The sequence below is a fragment of the Paramormyrops kingsleyae genome, chromosome 7 (genome assembly GCF_048594095.1).
Source record: "Paramormyrops kingsleyae isolate MSU_618 chromosome 7, PKINGS_0.4, whole genome shotgun sequence".
Taxonomy (NCBI): Eukaryota; Metazoa; Chordata; class Actinopteri; order Osteoglossiformes; family Mormyridae; genus Paramormyrops; species Paramormyrops kingsleyae.
The window spans coordinates 35,028,780-35,044,934 of NC_132803.1; the positions used below are offsets into that span (position 1 = coordinate 35,028,780).

The 16,155-nt window shown below is 44.2% G+C and overlaps 1 protein-coding gene across 1 annotated transcript; it reads left to right on the forward strand.

Moving 5' to 3' along the window:
- Positions 1-6,318: 6,318 nt before the first annotated feature.
- On the forward strand, positions 6,319-16,141 carry ppp2cb (protein phosphatase 2, catalytic subunit, beta isozyme). Its single transcript, XM_072714853.1, has 7 exons — positions 6,319-6,835; positions 8,231-8,440; positions 8,931-9,104; positions 9,308-9,397; positions 10,302-10,463; positions 15,029-15,147; positions 15,436-16,141. The coding sequence occupies exons 1-7, from the start codon at positions 6,734-6,736 to the stop codon at positions 15,506-15,508; spliced, it is 930 nt and encodes a 309-aa protein (XP_072570954.1). The 5' UTR covers positions 6,319-6,733; the 3' UTR covers positions 15,509-16,141.
- Positions 16,142-16,155: the final 14 nt, after the last annotated feature.

Genomic DNA, 16,155 nt, shown 5'->3' on the forward strand with positions numbered 1-16,155 from the left:
CAACATCAGGCCTCACTAATGTGGCTGTGGGCCCAGTATCTACAAGGGCCGTGCAGGGGATAGAACCTATTAGGACAGGCACGTGGCACAGATTACCCACCATAGTCCACCCCACCATCACAACTGATGCAGCAGGCCTTTCCCGGCAGCTAATTGATGGGGTCCACGCTCTCCGGGCTAGACGGGCCCCCTCTCGTTTCCCTGCTGATGGCCAGTTTTAGGGCAGAGGCGAAGCACATGACCGGGTTGGCCGCACCCCCAGCAGATGACAGGCCGTCTGTGCGAGATGCTATCCCCCTGGGGCAGTGCTGGGCATGTCACCACGGCCCGCATAATGTCCTCCACCCACGCTGGCCTTTGTGGAGGTGTTTCAGCAGCAGCAGCTACCACTAGAGATGTCTGCTTCGTGGCACCAACAGCAGTCTCTCTCTCCATGGCCAGCTGTAGAGCATCTCTCAGGCATGAGGGGTGGGCGAGCTGCACATGCAGTCGGAGCTTGTCCGGCGCGAGAGCTTGTATGAACTGGTCTCTGGCCAGTTCCCCCTGAATAGTAGACGGCATGGTGGCATACGCACGTCTGCAGAGGCTCTCAATGTCATAAGCCAGGATGCGGAGTGGCTCACCAGGCTGCCTGACGCGACGCTTGAGCTCACTGCGCAGGGAATCTCGTAGGTTAAACTCCCCAAAGCGTCTTTGCAGTGCCCCAACTAGGGTCGCATAATCGCTCCTCTCCTCCGGGCCCAGCAGCAGCAAGCATGCTAATGCGTCCTCTGTTAGCGCTAAAGCCAGCTGTAAGGCTTTCGTTTCCTCCGACCAGCACGCCGCAGCAGCTAACAGTTCAAACTGCGACTGGTATGCCTCCCAGCTCCCCTTACCGGAGAATTTCACCGTTTTCAGTCCAGCTGAAGCGAGACGTAGGGCGCCGCCATCTTTGTTTACATCCCAGGATACCCCGCAGCTGTGACGTGTCACTGACGCAGCCCGCGCAGTGCTCGACTGGCGCGAAACAGCAGCGTTATGGCATGGCGGGCTACAGCATTTCTCAGCCGGCAACGCTGTCCGCCCTTCCTCAGGCATGTTTATGGCGCACTCCGTGTTGTCTTGTCTCTCCACCTTGACTCGGGTGCTCGTGGGCCAGTCCATGGCGGCGTGAATCTCAGTCAGGATTTCACCGGCGCCGGGGCGAATCCGTACTTCTGACACCAAATGTAGCGACCCGCCAGATAACCAGTCACAGGTCTGACTCAAATTAACAGTTCCTTATTAAACGGCTCGTAACAATAGCGTTGTTGTTTTCTGCCGCAACTCACAGCACTCGGTCACTAACCCCTTACACCCCACGCTCTCTCACCACACGCACGCGCACCCCCACTCTCACATGCCCCACCCATACTCCATCTCACCCCCCCAATCACAACACAGATAATCACAGGCGAAAGAACAGAACAACAATAATTCAGCATTTTAAACAAGTAACTCAAATAACAAAACCCAGAGTCACCACAATATATAAGAGAGAGAGAGAGAGAGTAACCTACATCATTACATTGAGTGTGTTTATTGTGTACAGTTGGTTTTTAAACATGATTCTATGAGCAAGTCAGGTTAGGTCGGGGAGCATGCGCTGATGCAGCGCGTTGCCGCACCCATCACACAGCAAAACTCCTCAGGATCCCAGCCAGCGATCCCCCAGGCAGATACACGGTCCAGTTGTATTCTCCGGAAATGGCCATCCATCTGCTGCAGCCAGGTGTTACGTGGGTGTCCCCTTGGCCAGGTCCAGCCACTTGGGTCCTCAGCAATGAGGATCCTGCGAGCCGGATCATCCTCAGGTATTGTGCCTCTAGCTCACCTGTGTGGATTGTTGTCCTCTAGCAAACGCTCGTACGACACAAAGTCAAACCAGCGGTACCCAACGATTCTCCGAAGAGACACAGTACCGAAGGAGTCCAGTCTTCGTCTCAGGTCACTGGATAGCGTCCATGTCTCACAGCCATACAGCAAGACAGGACCAGGAGTCTAAAGACTTGGACCTTTGTCCTCATGCAAATCGGGAGAGCCACACACCCCTTTCCAGCGACCTCATGACCTCCCATGTTCTTCCAATCTGTCTGCTGTAGGAAGAGTCACCAGAGACATGAATGTGACTGCCGAGGTAATAAGGTCGACATTCTCCCACGCAGACAGACACACTACTGATGGCTGTGCCCAAGAAGTCATTAAATGCCCCTATCTTGGTCTTTAACCACACTGAAATAAGTGTCACAAGGGTGTAGCTGGTTTGACCTAAAATTTTCATGTACGGTTGATGTATTATTTTCTGTAATGTGTTCAACTTCAGTTTTTTAGTTGAACTGACTCAATTAGACAAACTGCACCACTAAAGCAGAATGATCCATTGGGTCAAAGCTTTAAACTGAGCGTGTGCTTGAGTCACACATGTGCAAGTCCTGTGCACGTCTCCGAGTAGAACCTCCAACAAGCCCACCATTACTCCTGTCCTGTGTTATGCCCCGATCGTCCGCTTCTTCCGTGTGCCACGCCCCCTCGTTAACCCTGTGTGGATTCCCCATGTTTACCAGCTGTTCCTGATTGTTGTCATTAGTCCATTGTATTTAGTCCGCGTTTCCGTTTGTTTCCCCAGTCCGGTCATTGTAATGTCAGCCTGTGTTTTGCCTGCTCCTTTTGTTGCTGCTTTGATTAAAACCCCGTGTTCTCCGATTCCTGGCGTCCTACACTTTTGTCTGCGTTCCGTGCGCCGTCAAGCGTGACATCCTCAGGTAAGAATGAAAAATGGAACCTGTACATGTAAATATTTGTCCTTATATCTTAGTCAAGAACATGATTGCATGTTAAAGTTTTAAAGTTAGTATTGGGTAGAACATAGTTACACAGCAAATGTGCCAGTGTTAAATTAACACTGCATGGTGTCTATATGGGTCCACACCTTTAACACTTTACAGCAGGGATACCCAATCTTATCCGCAAAGGGCCGGTGTGTATGCGGGTTTTCGCTGCAACTCCCTAATTAGATTACTAATTAGTGGACTGATTGGCTGAAAGTCTTCACAGCTGACCTACAGGTTATCCCAAAAACCTGCATACACACCGGCCCTTTGCGGATAAGATTGGGTACCCCTGCTTTACAGTATGCAGTGAGTGTTGTTTTTACAGTATTAATCTTTATTAATTCTAATAGTGTTCAATTTACACGATAGGGTAAGTCAATGAGTCTCCACCTCCACAGATCTGCCCCATTTTAATATGCACACAAGTCATGAGGATCAGAAGAGCCAGCCCTGATTTACCCACCATCATGAGAAAGACTATGACCAAAAAGGACCTTACAGCTTTTTCTTGTTTTATATTGAAGCTTTGCTGGCTCAGTTCTGACTGATCTTGGAGATTAGAGAGCTGTGGTCCTGGTTGTTTTTCTTATCCCCTGATATGTGGTTCTATAGCATGTTGATGTCAAGTCCGAGGAAAAACTCTAGGAGACGTACTGGACACGTCTCCTGAGTGGTATTTGTTTTAATGGGATGGGGGTGTATTTGATTGCCGGTCCTGCCCTTGGATGATTAACATATGCGGACAGGTGTCAGGACAGTTGTGATACCCTTTTCTGTGCTGCTCTTGGTACCACCCAATGGTACTGGATGTATATTTGCATAGCATGATACAGTACCGTCTTTGATTTTATATATATATATATATATATATATATATATATATATATATATATACACACACACACACTCACCTAAAGGATTATTAGGAACACCTGTTCAATTTCTCATTAATGCAATTATCTAATCAACCAATCACATGGCAGTTGCTTCAATGCATTTAGGGGTGTGGTCCTGGTCAAGACAATCTCCTGAACTCCAAACTGAATGTCAGAATGGGAAAGAAAGGTGATTTAAGCAATTTTGAGCGTGGCATGGTTGTTGGTGCCAGACGGGCCGGTCTGAGTATTTCACAATCTGCTCAGTTACTGGGATTTTCACGCACAACCATTTCTAGGGTTTACAAAGAATGGTGTGCAAAGGGAAAAACATCCAGTATGCGGCAGTCCTGTGGGCGAAAATGCCTTGTTGATGCTAGAGGTCAGAGGAGAATGGGCCGACTGATTCAAGCTGATAGAAGAGCAACTTTGACTGAAATAACTTGTTACAACCGAGGTATGCAGCAAAGCATTTGTGAAGCCACAACACGCACAACCTTGAGGCGGATGGGCTACAACAGCAGAAGACCCCACCGGGTACCACTCATCTCCACTACAAATAGGAAAAAGAGGCTACAATTTGCACGAGCTCACCAAAATTGGACAGTTGAAGACTGGAAAAATGTTGCCTGGTCTGATGAGTCTCGATTTCTGTTGAGACATTCAAATGGTAGAGTCAGAATTTGGCGTAAACAGAATGAGAACATGGATCCATCATGCCTTGTTACCACTGTGCAGGCTGGTGGTGGTGGTGTAATGGTGTGGGGGATGTTTTCTTGGCACACTTTAGGCCCCTTAGTGCCAATTGGGCATCGTTTAAATGCCACGGCCTACCTGAGCATTGTTTCTGACCATGTCCATCCCTTTATGACCACCATGTACCCATCCTCTGATGGCTACTTCCAGCAGGATAATGCACCATGTCACAAAGCTCGAATCATTTCAAATTGGTTTCTTGAACATGACAATGAGTTCACTGTACTAAAATGGCCCCCACAGTCAGCAGATTTCAACCCAATAGAGCATCTTTGGGATGTGGTGGAACGGGAGCTTCGTGCCCTGGATGTGCATCCCACAAATCTCCATCAACTGCAAGATGCTATCCTATCAATATGGGCCAACATTTCTAAAGAATGCTTTCAGCACCTTGTTGAATCAATGCCACGTAGAATTAAGGCAGTTCTGAAGGCGAAAGGGGGTCAAACACCGTATTAGTATGGTGTTCCTAATAATCCTTTAGGTGAGTGTATGTATGTATGTATGTATATATATATATATAAAAATTTCCACTGCACTTGTGATGAATAGGGCAAGAGAACAAAAACCACAGAAATGGCTCTTATGTGCCAGCCAGTGACTATGAAAAACCGATTGTTTTGTTTCTCTTCTAAGCCTAGGCTCTCTAGGAAGGATATCCAGACCCTATATGTACCTCTACAATTGAGGTTTCTTTGGGGATGCACAGATATCAGAACTACACTACTCAAACAAATTAGCATACACAGGCAGCCCAGAAAACTAACAATAAAATGTGGTAAAGACTCATGGTGGATCTCTAAAAATTAAGCTTAATGAAAATCTGAATATTAAATGAGCAAAGTGATTTGATTTGTTCTTCTATCCCAAGTTGTGGTCTAAAAACAAAAGGTACTGTTCCTAGCCACTGTATCTTATAGCTATTTATGCAAGGATGCAACAATGCGTTGTAATAAAGTGGACTGTTGCATTAAACTGGCTTTTGGGCTATTTAGTTGTTTCAAATTATATTCATTAGTTGAGCATGAGCAGTTTTATTGGTTTTAAGTGCAAAAACCTAATGTATTAGATTGACTACTTTAACTTAAAGTGACTTGAAAAAATTATATTAACCGAACTTGAAAAAATAAAGTAATACTTTAAGTTGATCCAATGTTTCATTTTTTACAGTGCAGGACACCTGCAATCCTAGACACTCAGACTCCTAGCTCAGTCTCTTGAGAGCCCCAATCAGAGCCTCCACTGACTCCGCTTAGATCACAGCATCATCGGCAAAGTCAAGATCAGTAAATCTTTCTTCACCAACGGATGCCCCACAGCTGCTGGACCCCATGAGCCTGCCCAACACCCAGTCCATCCAAGCATTTATCAGAATAGGAGCAAGAACACACCCCTGGCGAACCCCAGAATAAATTGGGAAGAACGCAGAGGTTCTCCCTCCACTCTGCACAGCACTCACGGTACCAGTGTATTGGCCAGCCATGATGTCCAGCAACTATTCTATGAGCAAATAAGTAAATATTAGGCGTAATATATCAGACTTTAAATACAGAGCCTAGACTTCCTGCTGAACAATTTTGAGTTTGCTGTCATTTGATATAATATATATATATATATATATAGGAAAGAAAGCTTTCAGTGTTGTAATCTTAATTATAAACTGCCGCTAGTTCGAAACAAACACCGACAACCTCCAGACTACTCCTTACTACTTTACTTTCGGCACAAAATGGTGTCGATCCTCCACATCGCTAGGCGGCGCAAAGAGCACCGGAGAGCACCGCGAGGAGCCTACGTCGACTGCTGGAGTGTCATTTTTAATTTTTTTCCTCTCCGCAGTTCAAAATGCCATTGTGATGACGCAGGAACGTGCTCGGACGAAGGCAAGCGGCCATTACGCGGCTCAGTTTCCCTACGAAGGTCGGAGGGAGGAGGGAGCTAAGCTAGCTAGTTAGCCTGGTAGCCAGCTCCTGACGCCATAGAAAATCACACACACACCTTCCTAAGACGCGCACTCGACGGCGGGGGGGGAGCTTTGCAGACCACAAGCGTGTGGACACATGAAAACTGGGTTAAACCTGAAATAGAAGGGTCCGCTTCGACCGAGAGGCTGCGCGAAGCTGCACCTGATTTCAAGTGAAAATAAAATAATCATCGTTATCTAGTGGTTTACGCGGCGAACGTTAAGTTAGCGCAGCTACCGATAGAAATAGCGTGAAAGGGGGTGAAGGCCGTCGTCGGAGTGCGTTTAAAATGGACAATAAAGCTTTTACGAAGGAACTGGACCAGTGGGTCGAGCAGCTGAACGAGTGCAAACAGCTGACGGAGAACCAAGTGAGGACGCTGTGCGAGAAGGTGAGTGGTGCACGGCCCGGCTGCCGACTAGTTGGAAGTTTCGGGCTCAGCTTCGGGGTCTGTGGCCTCCGCGTATCCGATGTTTCCCGGCTTTGGGCGATGAATCCCGGCGCGGTGCTATAAGCTGTGAGGCTCCTGCGCCTGGCGCTGTCGGCTGAGCTGTCAGATGTTATGTGTCTGTCGGGAAACGTCTGGAAATCTGGGACTAAATATTAGCTAAGCTTTTTCTAATGGTAACGTTCCAGGTGAATATAAGAGCCCCGGTGTTTTAAAAAAACAAATATATAAGCTGCCAGTGCTAGGGACAGCTTTTCGCACTTTTGGTTCCTATTCCAGCAACCTGGTGTTGATCCCGAAAGGCTGGTTTGCTGGCCTATTTCATTCAAACTGAGTTATTAAAATTACCTGATCGGTCACACATTATTAAATCTGAGCGACGCGTAACGATTTAGACACTTTTTCCACTTTTTCCGCAAGATCGACTCGATTGTGATTATGATGTTAGTGGTTTTGTTTACATGTTGCTAACCATGGTGTAATTGCTATTTGATGAAGCATTTGCAGTTTCAATAAACAGTAGCTATCTTAAGAATATAACAGAAGTCCCTCAGTTCTTACATCTGCTTGCTTGGTCAGTAAGTCTAGGGCACGTTTTTTGTATGTGTTTGTTCATTGCTGATATTCTTCCAGTTAAAATAATGAATACAGAAAATCTACCAGCTTTCTGAAAGTCATTTTGTAATGCAAAACAGTGTACATGTAACATTCATTCGTCATTCAAGAAATGTTATAATGGCAGATTGCAAGCATGAGCTGTGAACAGCTCAATCCATCATGCTTTCCTCTGTATTTGGTAATGCACTTTTAAAATGTATTGCAATTTGATGGGATGCCTGGGATTTAATTTCTTAATGAAAGTTATTGCATTTCCTTGCTGTCTTGGGCAGCTTCTTTTTGTCTTGTGCTTTCATGTGAAATATTTCCAAATTTGCTTTAATCTCATTGAGCTCTGTATTATTTTAACAAAATTTACATGTATAATCTGTGATGAAATATCGTTAATCCTTTGCAATTAAAAATGGAGAAAAATTGCAAGGAAAAAAATATATAGCTTGACTCCCAAAGAGGCTGCACATTTCTGGTGTATAGATGGGGCCTCGTTTCTAGGTATGTTTCTTGTTTTAGGCAAAAACACCGGGGGGAAACTAAGGTATCGTAATCAGTGCCAGTTCAGTGACTCCTCAACTTTTAATCACTGGCACATAGGTAGTAAGGTACTGTGCTACGGTGGGGCAGATTGTTTACAAATTAATTATTCTAAGGCAGCTGACTCAAAGTACAGGTCCATTATTTTACGCTGTAAACTGACACCCCCTGCTTGGTTCTCCACTACAGGCTAAAGAAATCTTGACAAAGGAGTCAAATGTGCAGGAGGTGCGCTGTCCCGTCACAGTCTGCGGAGATGTTCACGGGCAGTTTCACGATCTCATGGAGCTCTTCAAAATTGGGGGCAAGTCTCCTGATACAAACTACTTGTTCATGGGAGACTATGTAGACAGAGGGTATTACTCAGTGGAGACAGTGACTCTTCTCGTGGCATTAAAGGTAAGGATTTATAGCCCAACAAGGCTAGAAATACAAGCTTTATGAATCATTGAGCTCTGAATTGCATGAATGCACTCAGTTGTTCGAAATACATAAAGGTCTCAGACTCAAAAAACACTGCAAACCATTGTGTATGATTGGCTTTATTTTAACTTGCCATACTCCTGAAAGCAACCTCAAACTATCAGAGTAAGCTCTTTCTATATAGCTTAGAATAATGATACTTTATTGATCCCCATGGGAAAAATTCTTTTTGTCTACCCCATCTTGCTTTCTATGAGACACACAGATACGCATGCAGGTCCACACAAGCTTGGGGGTCACAGCGCAGGGTCAGCCAGCGTGCGGTTGGGGGTGGGGGGGGTTAGGGCCTTACTCAGTGTGCTGGTCCTCGGATTTAAACCAGTGGCTTTCGATCACAGAAACAGAATCCTAACTTACTGAGCCACACATCCCCCTCTTCAGCACCATCTCCCTTTTACTCCTCCAGGTCCGTTACCCTGAGCGCATTACGATTCTCAGAGGCAACCACGAGAGCAGGCAAATCACGCAGGTTTACGGTTTCTATGATGAGTGCCTCAGGAAGTATGGCAACGCCAACGTATGGAAATACTTCACAGATCTCTTTGACTATCTCCCCCTGACTGCCCTGGTAGATGGACAGGTGAGTCTCCTGCTCCCATTTGTCTATTTTCAACAAAATACCAAAAAAAAGTTGTCTTAATTTTTAATAACCCTTTGGAGAAAAATCTATACCATTATCAATTGACAGAAACTGCCATACAGAACCATTTTCTTCAATATTTGCATAAAGTTTGACCCCAATCATTAGAGTATAGTTTGATCACTAATCTTCTGTCCTGGCAGATCTTCTGCCTGCATGGTGGCCTTTCTCCCTCAATAGACACACTGGATCACATCAGAGCTCTGGATCGTCTGCAGGAGGTTCCACACGAGGTCAGTCCCAAGGGCACATGAAGATATTTCAGTGTGAGGTTGCTGTAGGGCAGTGGTTCTCAACCATTTTTGCACCACGACCCAATTTTTTACCCTGCCAGCTCAGTTGCGACCCCATATCAAGTAGAGGTTTAAATTAACGTTATGATCAAGCACACAGTGCACTCTGCAATTTACGCCAATCAGTGTCTTTTGTGCAAATCTGATTGGATGTGCATTGAACTTTAAATTAAGCATCTGTGGTTTGGTTTCTTGGATTGGTTGAGTGTTCACTAGTTTTGCGCTAAGCACTTGCAGACTCAGGACCCATTTACATAGGATAATTCTAGGATTAGGGCTGGGAAATCTGATCGTGGATCAGCAAAGGAGCTTGCTAGTTTTAAAATGCTTACATTTCCATGAAATGTTAAATTGCAGTTCAGCAGTTTTCTCTGGTCTCTGTCAATGTCATTTTAATTCATATCTGTCTGATGCCTTATACCAGTGTTTACCAATCTGGTCCTTGGGGACCCACAGTCAGTCCTTGTTTTTGCTCCCTCCCAGCTGCCTGCCTGACAGTCCATGTTTTTGCTCCCTCCCAGTTCCCTGCCTGACAGTCCATGTTTTTGCTCCCTCCCAGCTCCCTGCCTGACAGTCCATGTTTTTGCTCCCTCCCAGCTCCCTGCCTGACAGTCCATGTTTTTGCTCCCTCCCAGCTCCCTGCCTGACAGTCCATGTTTTGGAAGTGGGTTTGGGTTCCCGAGGACCAGATTGTGAAACACTGCCTTATACAATACATGTGTTTTTAAATGAAACAGTTTGTTTAAAATCAGCAGAACTGATGCAGATCAGGGTTATGAAAAGATAGGCGAATGCCTCGTCTTTCTCTTTATTGAGGGATGTTGAGGTATGGGGCATGTTTCAGGGCCCGATGTGTGACCTGCTGTGGTCGGACCCCGATGACCGTGGAGGCTGGGGAATCTCCCCTCGTGGTGCTGGCTACACCTTTGGGCAGGACATCTCCGAGACCTTCAACCATGCCAATGGCCTCACCCTTGTGTCTCGGGCTCACCAGTTGGTCATGGAGGTGAGTAATAATTCAGCAGAATCCGCAGTTCATTTTTGCCGTCTACATGCAGATAGCATTTAACAATGACTTTTTTTTTCTTTCAATTGTCTTTCAATTTGCAACCAGTGGCTTGGGCCACACCAACTGATTGTGCCCCAATCAGTGCTGGTCAGTAAGGGTTTGGAAAGCACCAGTAGCTGTATTTTAGTCTTTTTCTGGCCAATGGGAAGCATGCTGGTCATATGACATGCTGACAAACTATTGTCTTCGTTTTGTCGACCAGTCAAAATCTGTCCGAAATGTTGATAAGGTGGCAGCTTTGGAATTTTGTAAATACATAAAATGGCTATCTGTGGTGTATGGAAGAAACACATTTTCATGCTGGAACAAAAACGAGGATGTTTTAATAAATCTCTTCAAAGCCTATCAACCAACAAAAGTTTCCTGTCAAAAGTTCACAAGCCGAACATTAAGAAATACTGCAGTATACTCCAGAATGAATTTGGTTTTCATCATATTCTGTTGTTTTCACATGTGGGGCTCCACTACACATTGTCTAGCAAATGTTAGATGTTGCTTCTCCAGAAATGTGCAGGATCATGTCAGAACATCCATCTCAGGAATAAGAAGTCATGTTTCGTAATTTAATCTGAATTATGTGCATCCTTATATGAAAGCATCTAGTTAATATATAGTTTGATCTTTTTTTTTTTTTTTACCAACATGCAAATTACATTTATTTAAAAATACAAACATGTTAAAGGCAAATAATTTCAGTTTCTCAGTATTTATACTCCGTAATTGTTAATTGATTTAATGGTGTTTTAGGACTTGATATTTGACTGCAATGCTGCTTCGCAGTATTGGCCATAAACGGCTGTGTCACGGTACCCTCACGTGCCACAGATGCAAAGTGTGCTGGCAGTGTCATTCAGTGTCAGGTGTGCTAATCCAGAATGTTCTGAAAGTTAATGGAATGTGGGCTGGGCCCAAGAAGTGCTGAGTGGTGGAGAGCCGTGTTTACAGTCAACTCGCGTGAGTTATTGGGCTCTGTTTGTGTTTGTAGGCTTGCCTGTCCATATCTCCAGGTTTTTGTTATTAAACAGGGCTCATGTTTCGGGGTTACACTTTCATGAGCTGCTCAGGTGCTGGACATCCTTTCTGCTTTGCATCACCTGGGAAGAGAGGGAGGATGGCAGGAGCCTGTTTAATGAGGCGATGCATGTTGCCCTGGATGGTACAATATAGTAAATGTTTACTTCCCTGTCCAGCACTCTTGGCAACAGAATATTGACAAGTTATTTTGATCACTGCTATGATGATGAAGAATGATTAGTGGGTTTATTTAAATGTGTTTTAATTAAATGCAAGGATGCTGTATTTGCTAGTGGGGTACAGATTACAGTACAGATTCATTGGAATGCTCCCTCTCGCATATGCCATCTTGCTCGTTTTGGAGACGTGCACATATACAGTTGATACCGCTGCTGCAGTTACTTTCGCATTAGCACAATAACTCAGTACTCAATAGATATTTTGTGAGACTTTGCAGACACACTGTATGGGTGAAGATCTTGGGATAAATCACCCCAAAATTGAAGCTGCACTGCATAGTGATAGCCAGGAGAAGGGCAGCCTCAGTCATTTGATCTCATTAGTGTGATAACTCGAAGTATTTGTTGGGTCAAACTTTGCATAGGATTTCACTTTGAAAGCTGAAGCAACATCGCTTAGTGGCAGCAAAGGGAAAGATGACCGCAGAAGACTTTGTGAATGTGATCACTCAAGTACTGGATGGATCTCATTTCCACTTCACAGAAATATTATATTGATGAACATCTCCACCTGATTTCTTTCTGAGACAAATTACACCAGAATTGAAGCAGCAGCACTAGGGCACAACAAAGAATGAAAAGCTGCAAAAGAGACTTGAAATTGTGAACACAGTAACACTAAAAGTATTTCATGGATCTCTGTCAAACTTCCCAGGAACATTGTATAAGTGGTTATCTGGCACCTGTTTTAAGACAAATTGCACCAACATTGAAGCAGTCATGGAGCATGGAATTACGGACTCAGATCTCGTGAACCTGATTACACAGATGAATCACACAAAGTTGGACTTTTAATAAAGATATTTTTGTAGATGTGCGGAGAGTGTGTATGGGGGCTAGAGATTCTAGAGCAGGGGTGCCCAATCTACAATCCACAAAGGGCCAGTGTGTATGCAGGTTTTCGCTGCAACTCCCTAATTAGATTACTAATTAGAGGACTGATTGGCTGAAGAGTCCTCACACCTGGGTTTGAACAGCTGACCTACAGGTTATCCCAAAAACCCGCATACACACCGGCCCTTTGCGGATAAGATTGGGCACCCCTGTTCTAAAGGATGGGGCATGTGGGAGGAGTAGGGATTAGATTAGAAAGGGGGGTGACAGGGCTGTTGGGGGGGAATTATCATTGTTCCATAAGTATCTTGCTAAATTAAACACAGCCTAACAGAAATGTTAATCAAATTCAAATTGCAAATTCATTAACAAAAAGACGGGTAGCCGAAATAGAACTGAAGCATTATTGGGCCATTAAACAGGGTATTTTTGCATTAACTTTGTCATAAATATGGTTGTGGATTTGTGTTTTCACGGCTCGGTACTGGTTGGGTTGAGCTACAGTTGTGTTCAAAATAATAGCAGTCCAACATCACTATCCTGATCAATCACTGTTTTTGGTAGAAATTATATTTCTATATGGCAAATAATTTACTAGTAGGTGTAGTAGAGTAATGGAAAACCAACAGTCATGACATGCATGCTGCTGATTCTGTGTAATTGAATCATTCATTGAAAGGGGCGTGTTGAAAATAATAGCAGTGTGAAGTTCAATTAGTGAGGTGATTCGTTCTGTGAAAAACCAGGTGCCAATTATGGACCTTTTTTAAGGAAGGAAGGCAGCAAATGTTGTACATGCTGGTTATAGTGCATTTCTCTCTGAAATTCTGAGTAAAATGGGTCACTCCAGACATTGTTCAGAAGAACAGCGTACCTTGAATAAAAAGTTGATTGGAGAGGGGAAAACATATAAAGAAGTGCAGAAAATGATAGGCTGCTCAGTTAAAATGATTGCAAATGCTTTAAAATGGCAACCAAAACCTGAAAGACGTGGAAGGAAACGGAAAACTGGCATTCGAATGGATCGAAGAATAGCCAAGATGGCAAAGACTCAGCCAATGATCAGCTCCAGGAAGATCAAAGAAGGGTGAAGTAACCTGTGAGTACTGTTACAATTAGAAGACGCCTATGTGAAGCCAAGCTATTGGCAAAAAGCCCCTGCAAAATCCCATTGCTGAAAAAAAGACGTGCTGAAGAGGTTAGAATTTGCCAAAGAACACATTGACTGGCCTAAAGTGAAACGCCGCAACATTTTTTGGACTGATGAAAGCAAGATTGTACTTTTTGGGTCTAGGGGCCCCAGACAGTTTGTCAGATGACCCCCAAACACTGAATTCAAGCCACAGTGCACTGTGAAGACAATGAAGCATGGTGGCGCAAGCATCATGTTATGGGGATGTTTCTCATTCTACGGTGGAGGGCCTATTTATCACATACCAGGGATCATGCATCTGTTTGAATATCTCAAAATACTTGAAGAGGTCATGTTGCCTTATGCCAAAGAGGAAATGCCATTGAAATGGGTGTTTCAACAAGACAACGACCCCAAACACACCAGTAAACGAGCAACATCGTGGTTCCTGACCAACAAGATTGATGTTATGGAGTGGCCAGCCCAATCCCCGGACCTTAATCCAATAGAAAACTTGTGTGGTGACATCAAAAATGCTGTTTCTGAGGCAAAACCAAGAAATGTAGTCCAATCATCCTGGGCTGGAATACCTGTTCACAGGTGTCAGAAGTTGGTTGAGTTCTCAGAAACAGTTACAACTAAATATCAGTTCAATGATTCAAAGGAAAGCAAAATCTTACAGTTCATACAGTGAATCTTTGAGTTTGTAAAGAAGAATGTGGACACTGCTATTTTTTTTTGAACAGCCTAATATTCCCATTCCTTCACTTTTTGTAAAGGAATAACACAAATGTGATGAATTTCTCTTCTTGTTTTGATTTGGAATAGAATTTGTAGTGTTTCCAATGCATTTGCTTGTATGGAAATAAAAACTATTATAAGGAATTTCAGCTTTATTCACTTTTTTAGACACACTACTATTATTCTGAACACAACTGTATGTCTGTGAAGTATTGGCAGCTTGTAGATGGTCTCGAGCAGTCACCTGAATCCCACATCTCCAACAGCCGAGAGCAGCTGGTTGTCCAGTCCAATAAACTGTTTTATTTTGGTTTCTTACTATCCATAATGTAAGGCTTTTCTTTGCTGCGGTTATGGATGGATGCACAAGAGCCAGTTTGCTAGTTGCAGCATTAGCAAGTTTGTAGTGCAGTTCTCAGGTGTTGAATGAGGTTTTTGGTGTTTTTTTGCTGCCAATCCCCCATGACCAATTTTGTTTGAACATGGCAGATTTATCGGAGCATCCGTACTAAAAATACCACTAAAATTTTCCCCCTCTCCAGGGATACAACTGGTGTCATGATAGGAATGTTGTGACCATCTTCAGTGCGCCAAACTACTGCTATCGCTGTGGCAACCAAGCCGCCATCATGGAACTGGATGATACTCTAAAATACTCTTTGTAAGTATTGTTCTGCTCTCATCTGGTGTACCTGTAAGAATCTGAAAAAGAAGGTTGAGTAATGGTAAAGTTGTCCCTTCTGTATGAATTGTTACCCCTCTTATACCTCAACCTTAAAAAAAAAATCCTGGAATCGCCTCTGGGTGCAACTCTTAAACACTTAAATATTGGACTGCTCTCGTCTGGTGTAGCTATCAGAATTTGATAGGAGGTGGTGGTAGGATGTAACCTTTACATGACCCAAATGCATAGATGGGTCTTTACCCACGATCATCTCTGTCCCCACAGCCTGCAGTTTGACCCTGCACCTCGCCGTGGGGAGCCCCACGTCACCCGACGCACCCCAGACTACTTCCTATAAATCCCCTACCGATGACATTTGTATGTGTAAATGTGTGTATATGTATGAGCAGGGTTACAACATGAAAGTACTAACATGGACCAAAATGTGCCATACTAGCGGTAAGCATTTAGTGCACACATACAGTTTGCCCAGTGTCTCAGTACTGCAACAACATGCCGCATTTATCCTTCAGCTCAAGTCTCAAAAGCCTGCTGTATACGATGGTAGTAATGGGTTTCTTTTTTTCCCCTTTTTTTCGGGTGGGTGGGGGGGGGGTGTTCCTTGAACTGTACATTGAAGAGGACTTGCGTGACTTGCTTTGCTTATTTCAAATTTACTGGACAAAATACATTTTTGCGACAATTAGCAATGCCAGGCATGTGAAATATGGTATTTTTAATGTACAAGCTTACCGACCCCCCACACTTTCCTCCAGCGGACACTATCCTGTTATGAATGCATAGTTGAAGGGAGAAACCTCTTCCTCTTCTGGAGTGTATGCTGTCATGTAAAGAGCCCTCCCTCCCTCCCCCTCTCACCCACCCACTGTTAAATCTTACTGTTTACTGTACTTTTTTCTGTATATTTGTCATGAAGTGATTGCATCTTCTTTGGTGTATTTGAACCAATTAAAGTACTTTTGATCATTAACAGTCTGTGGCCAG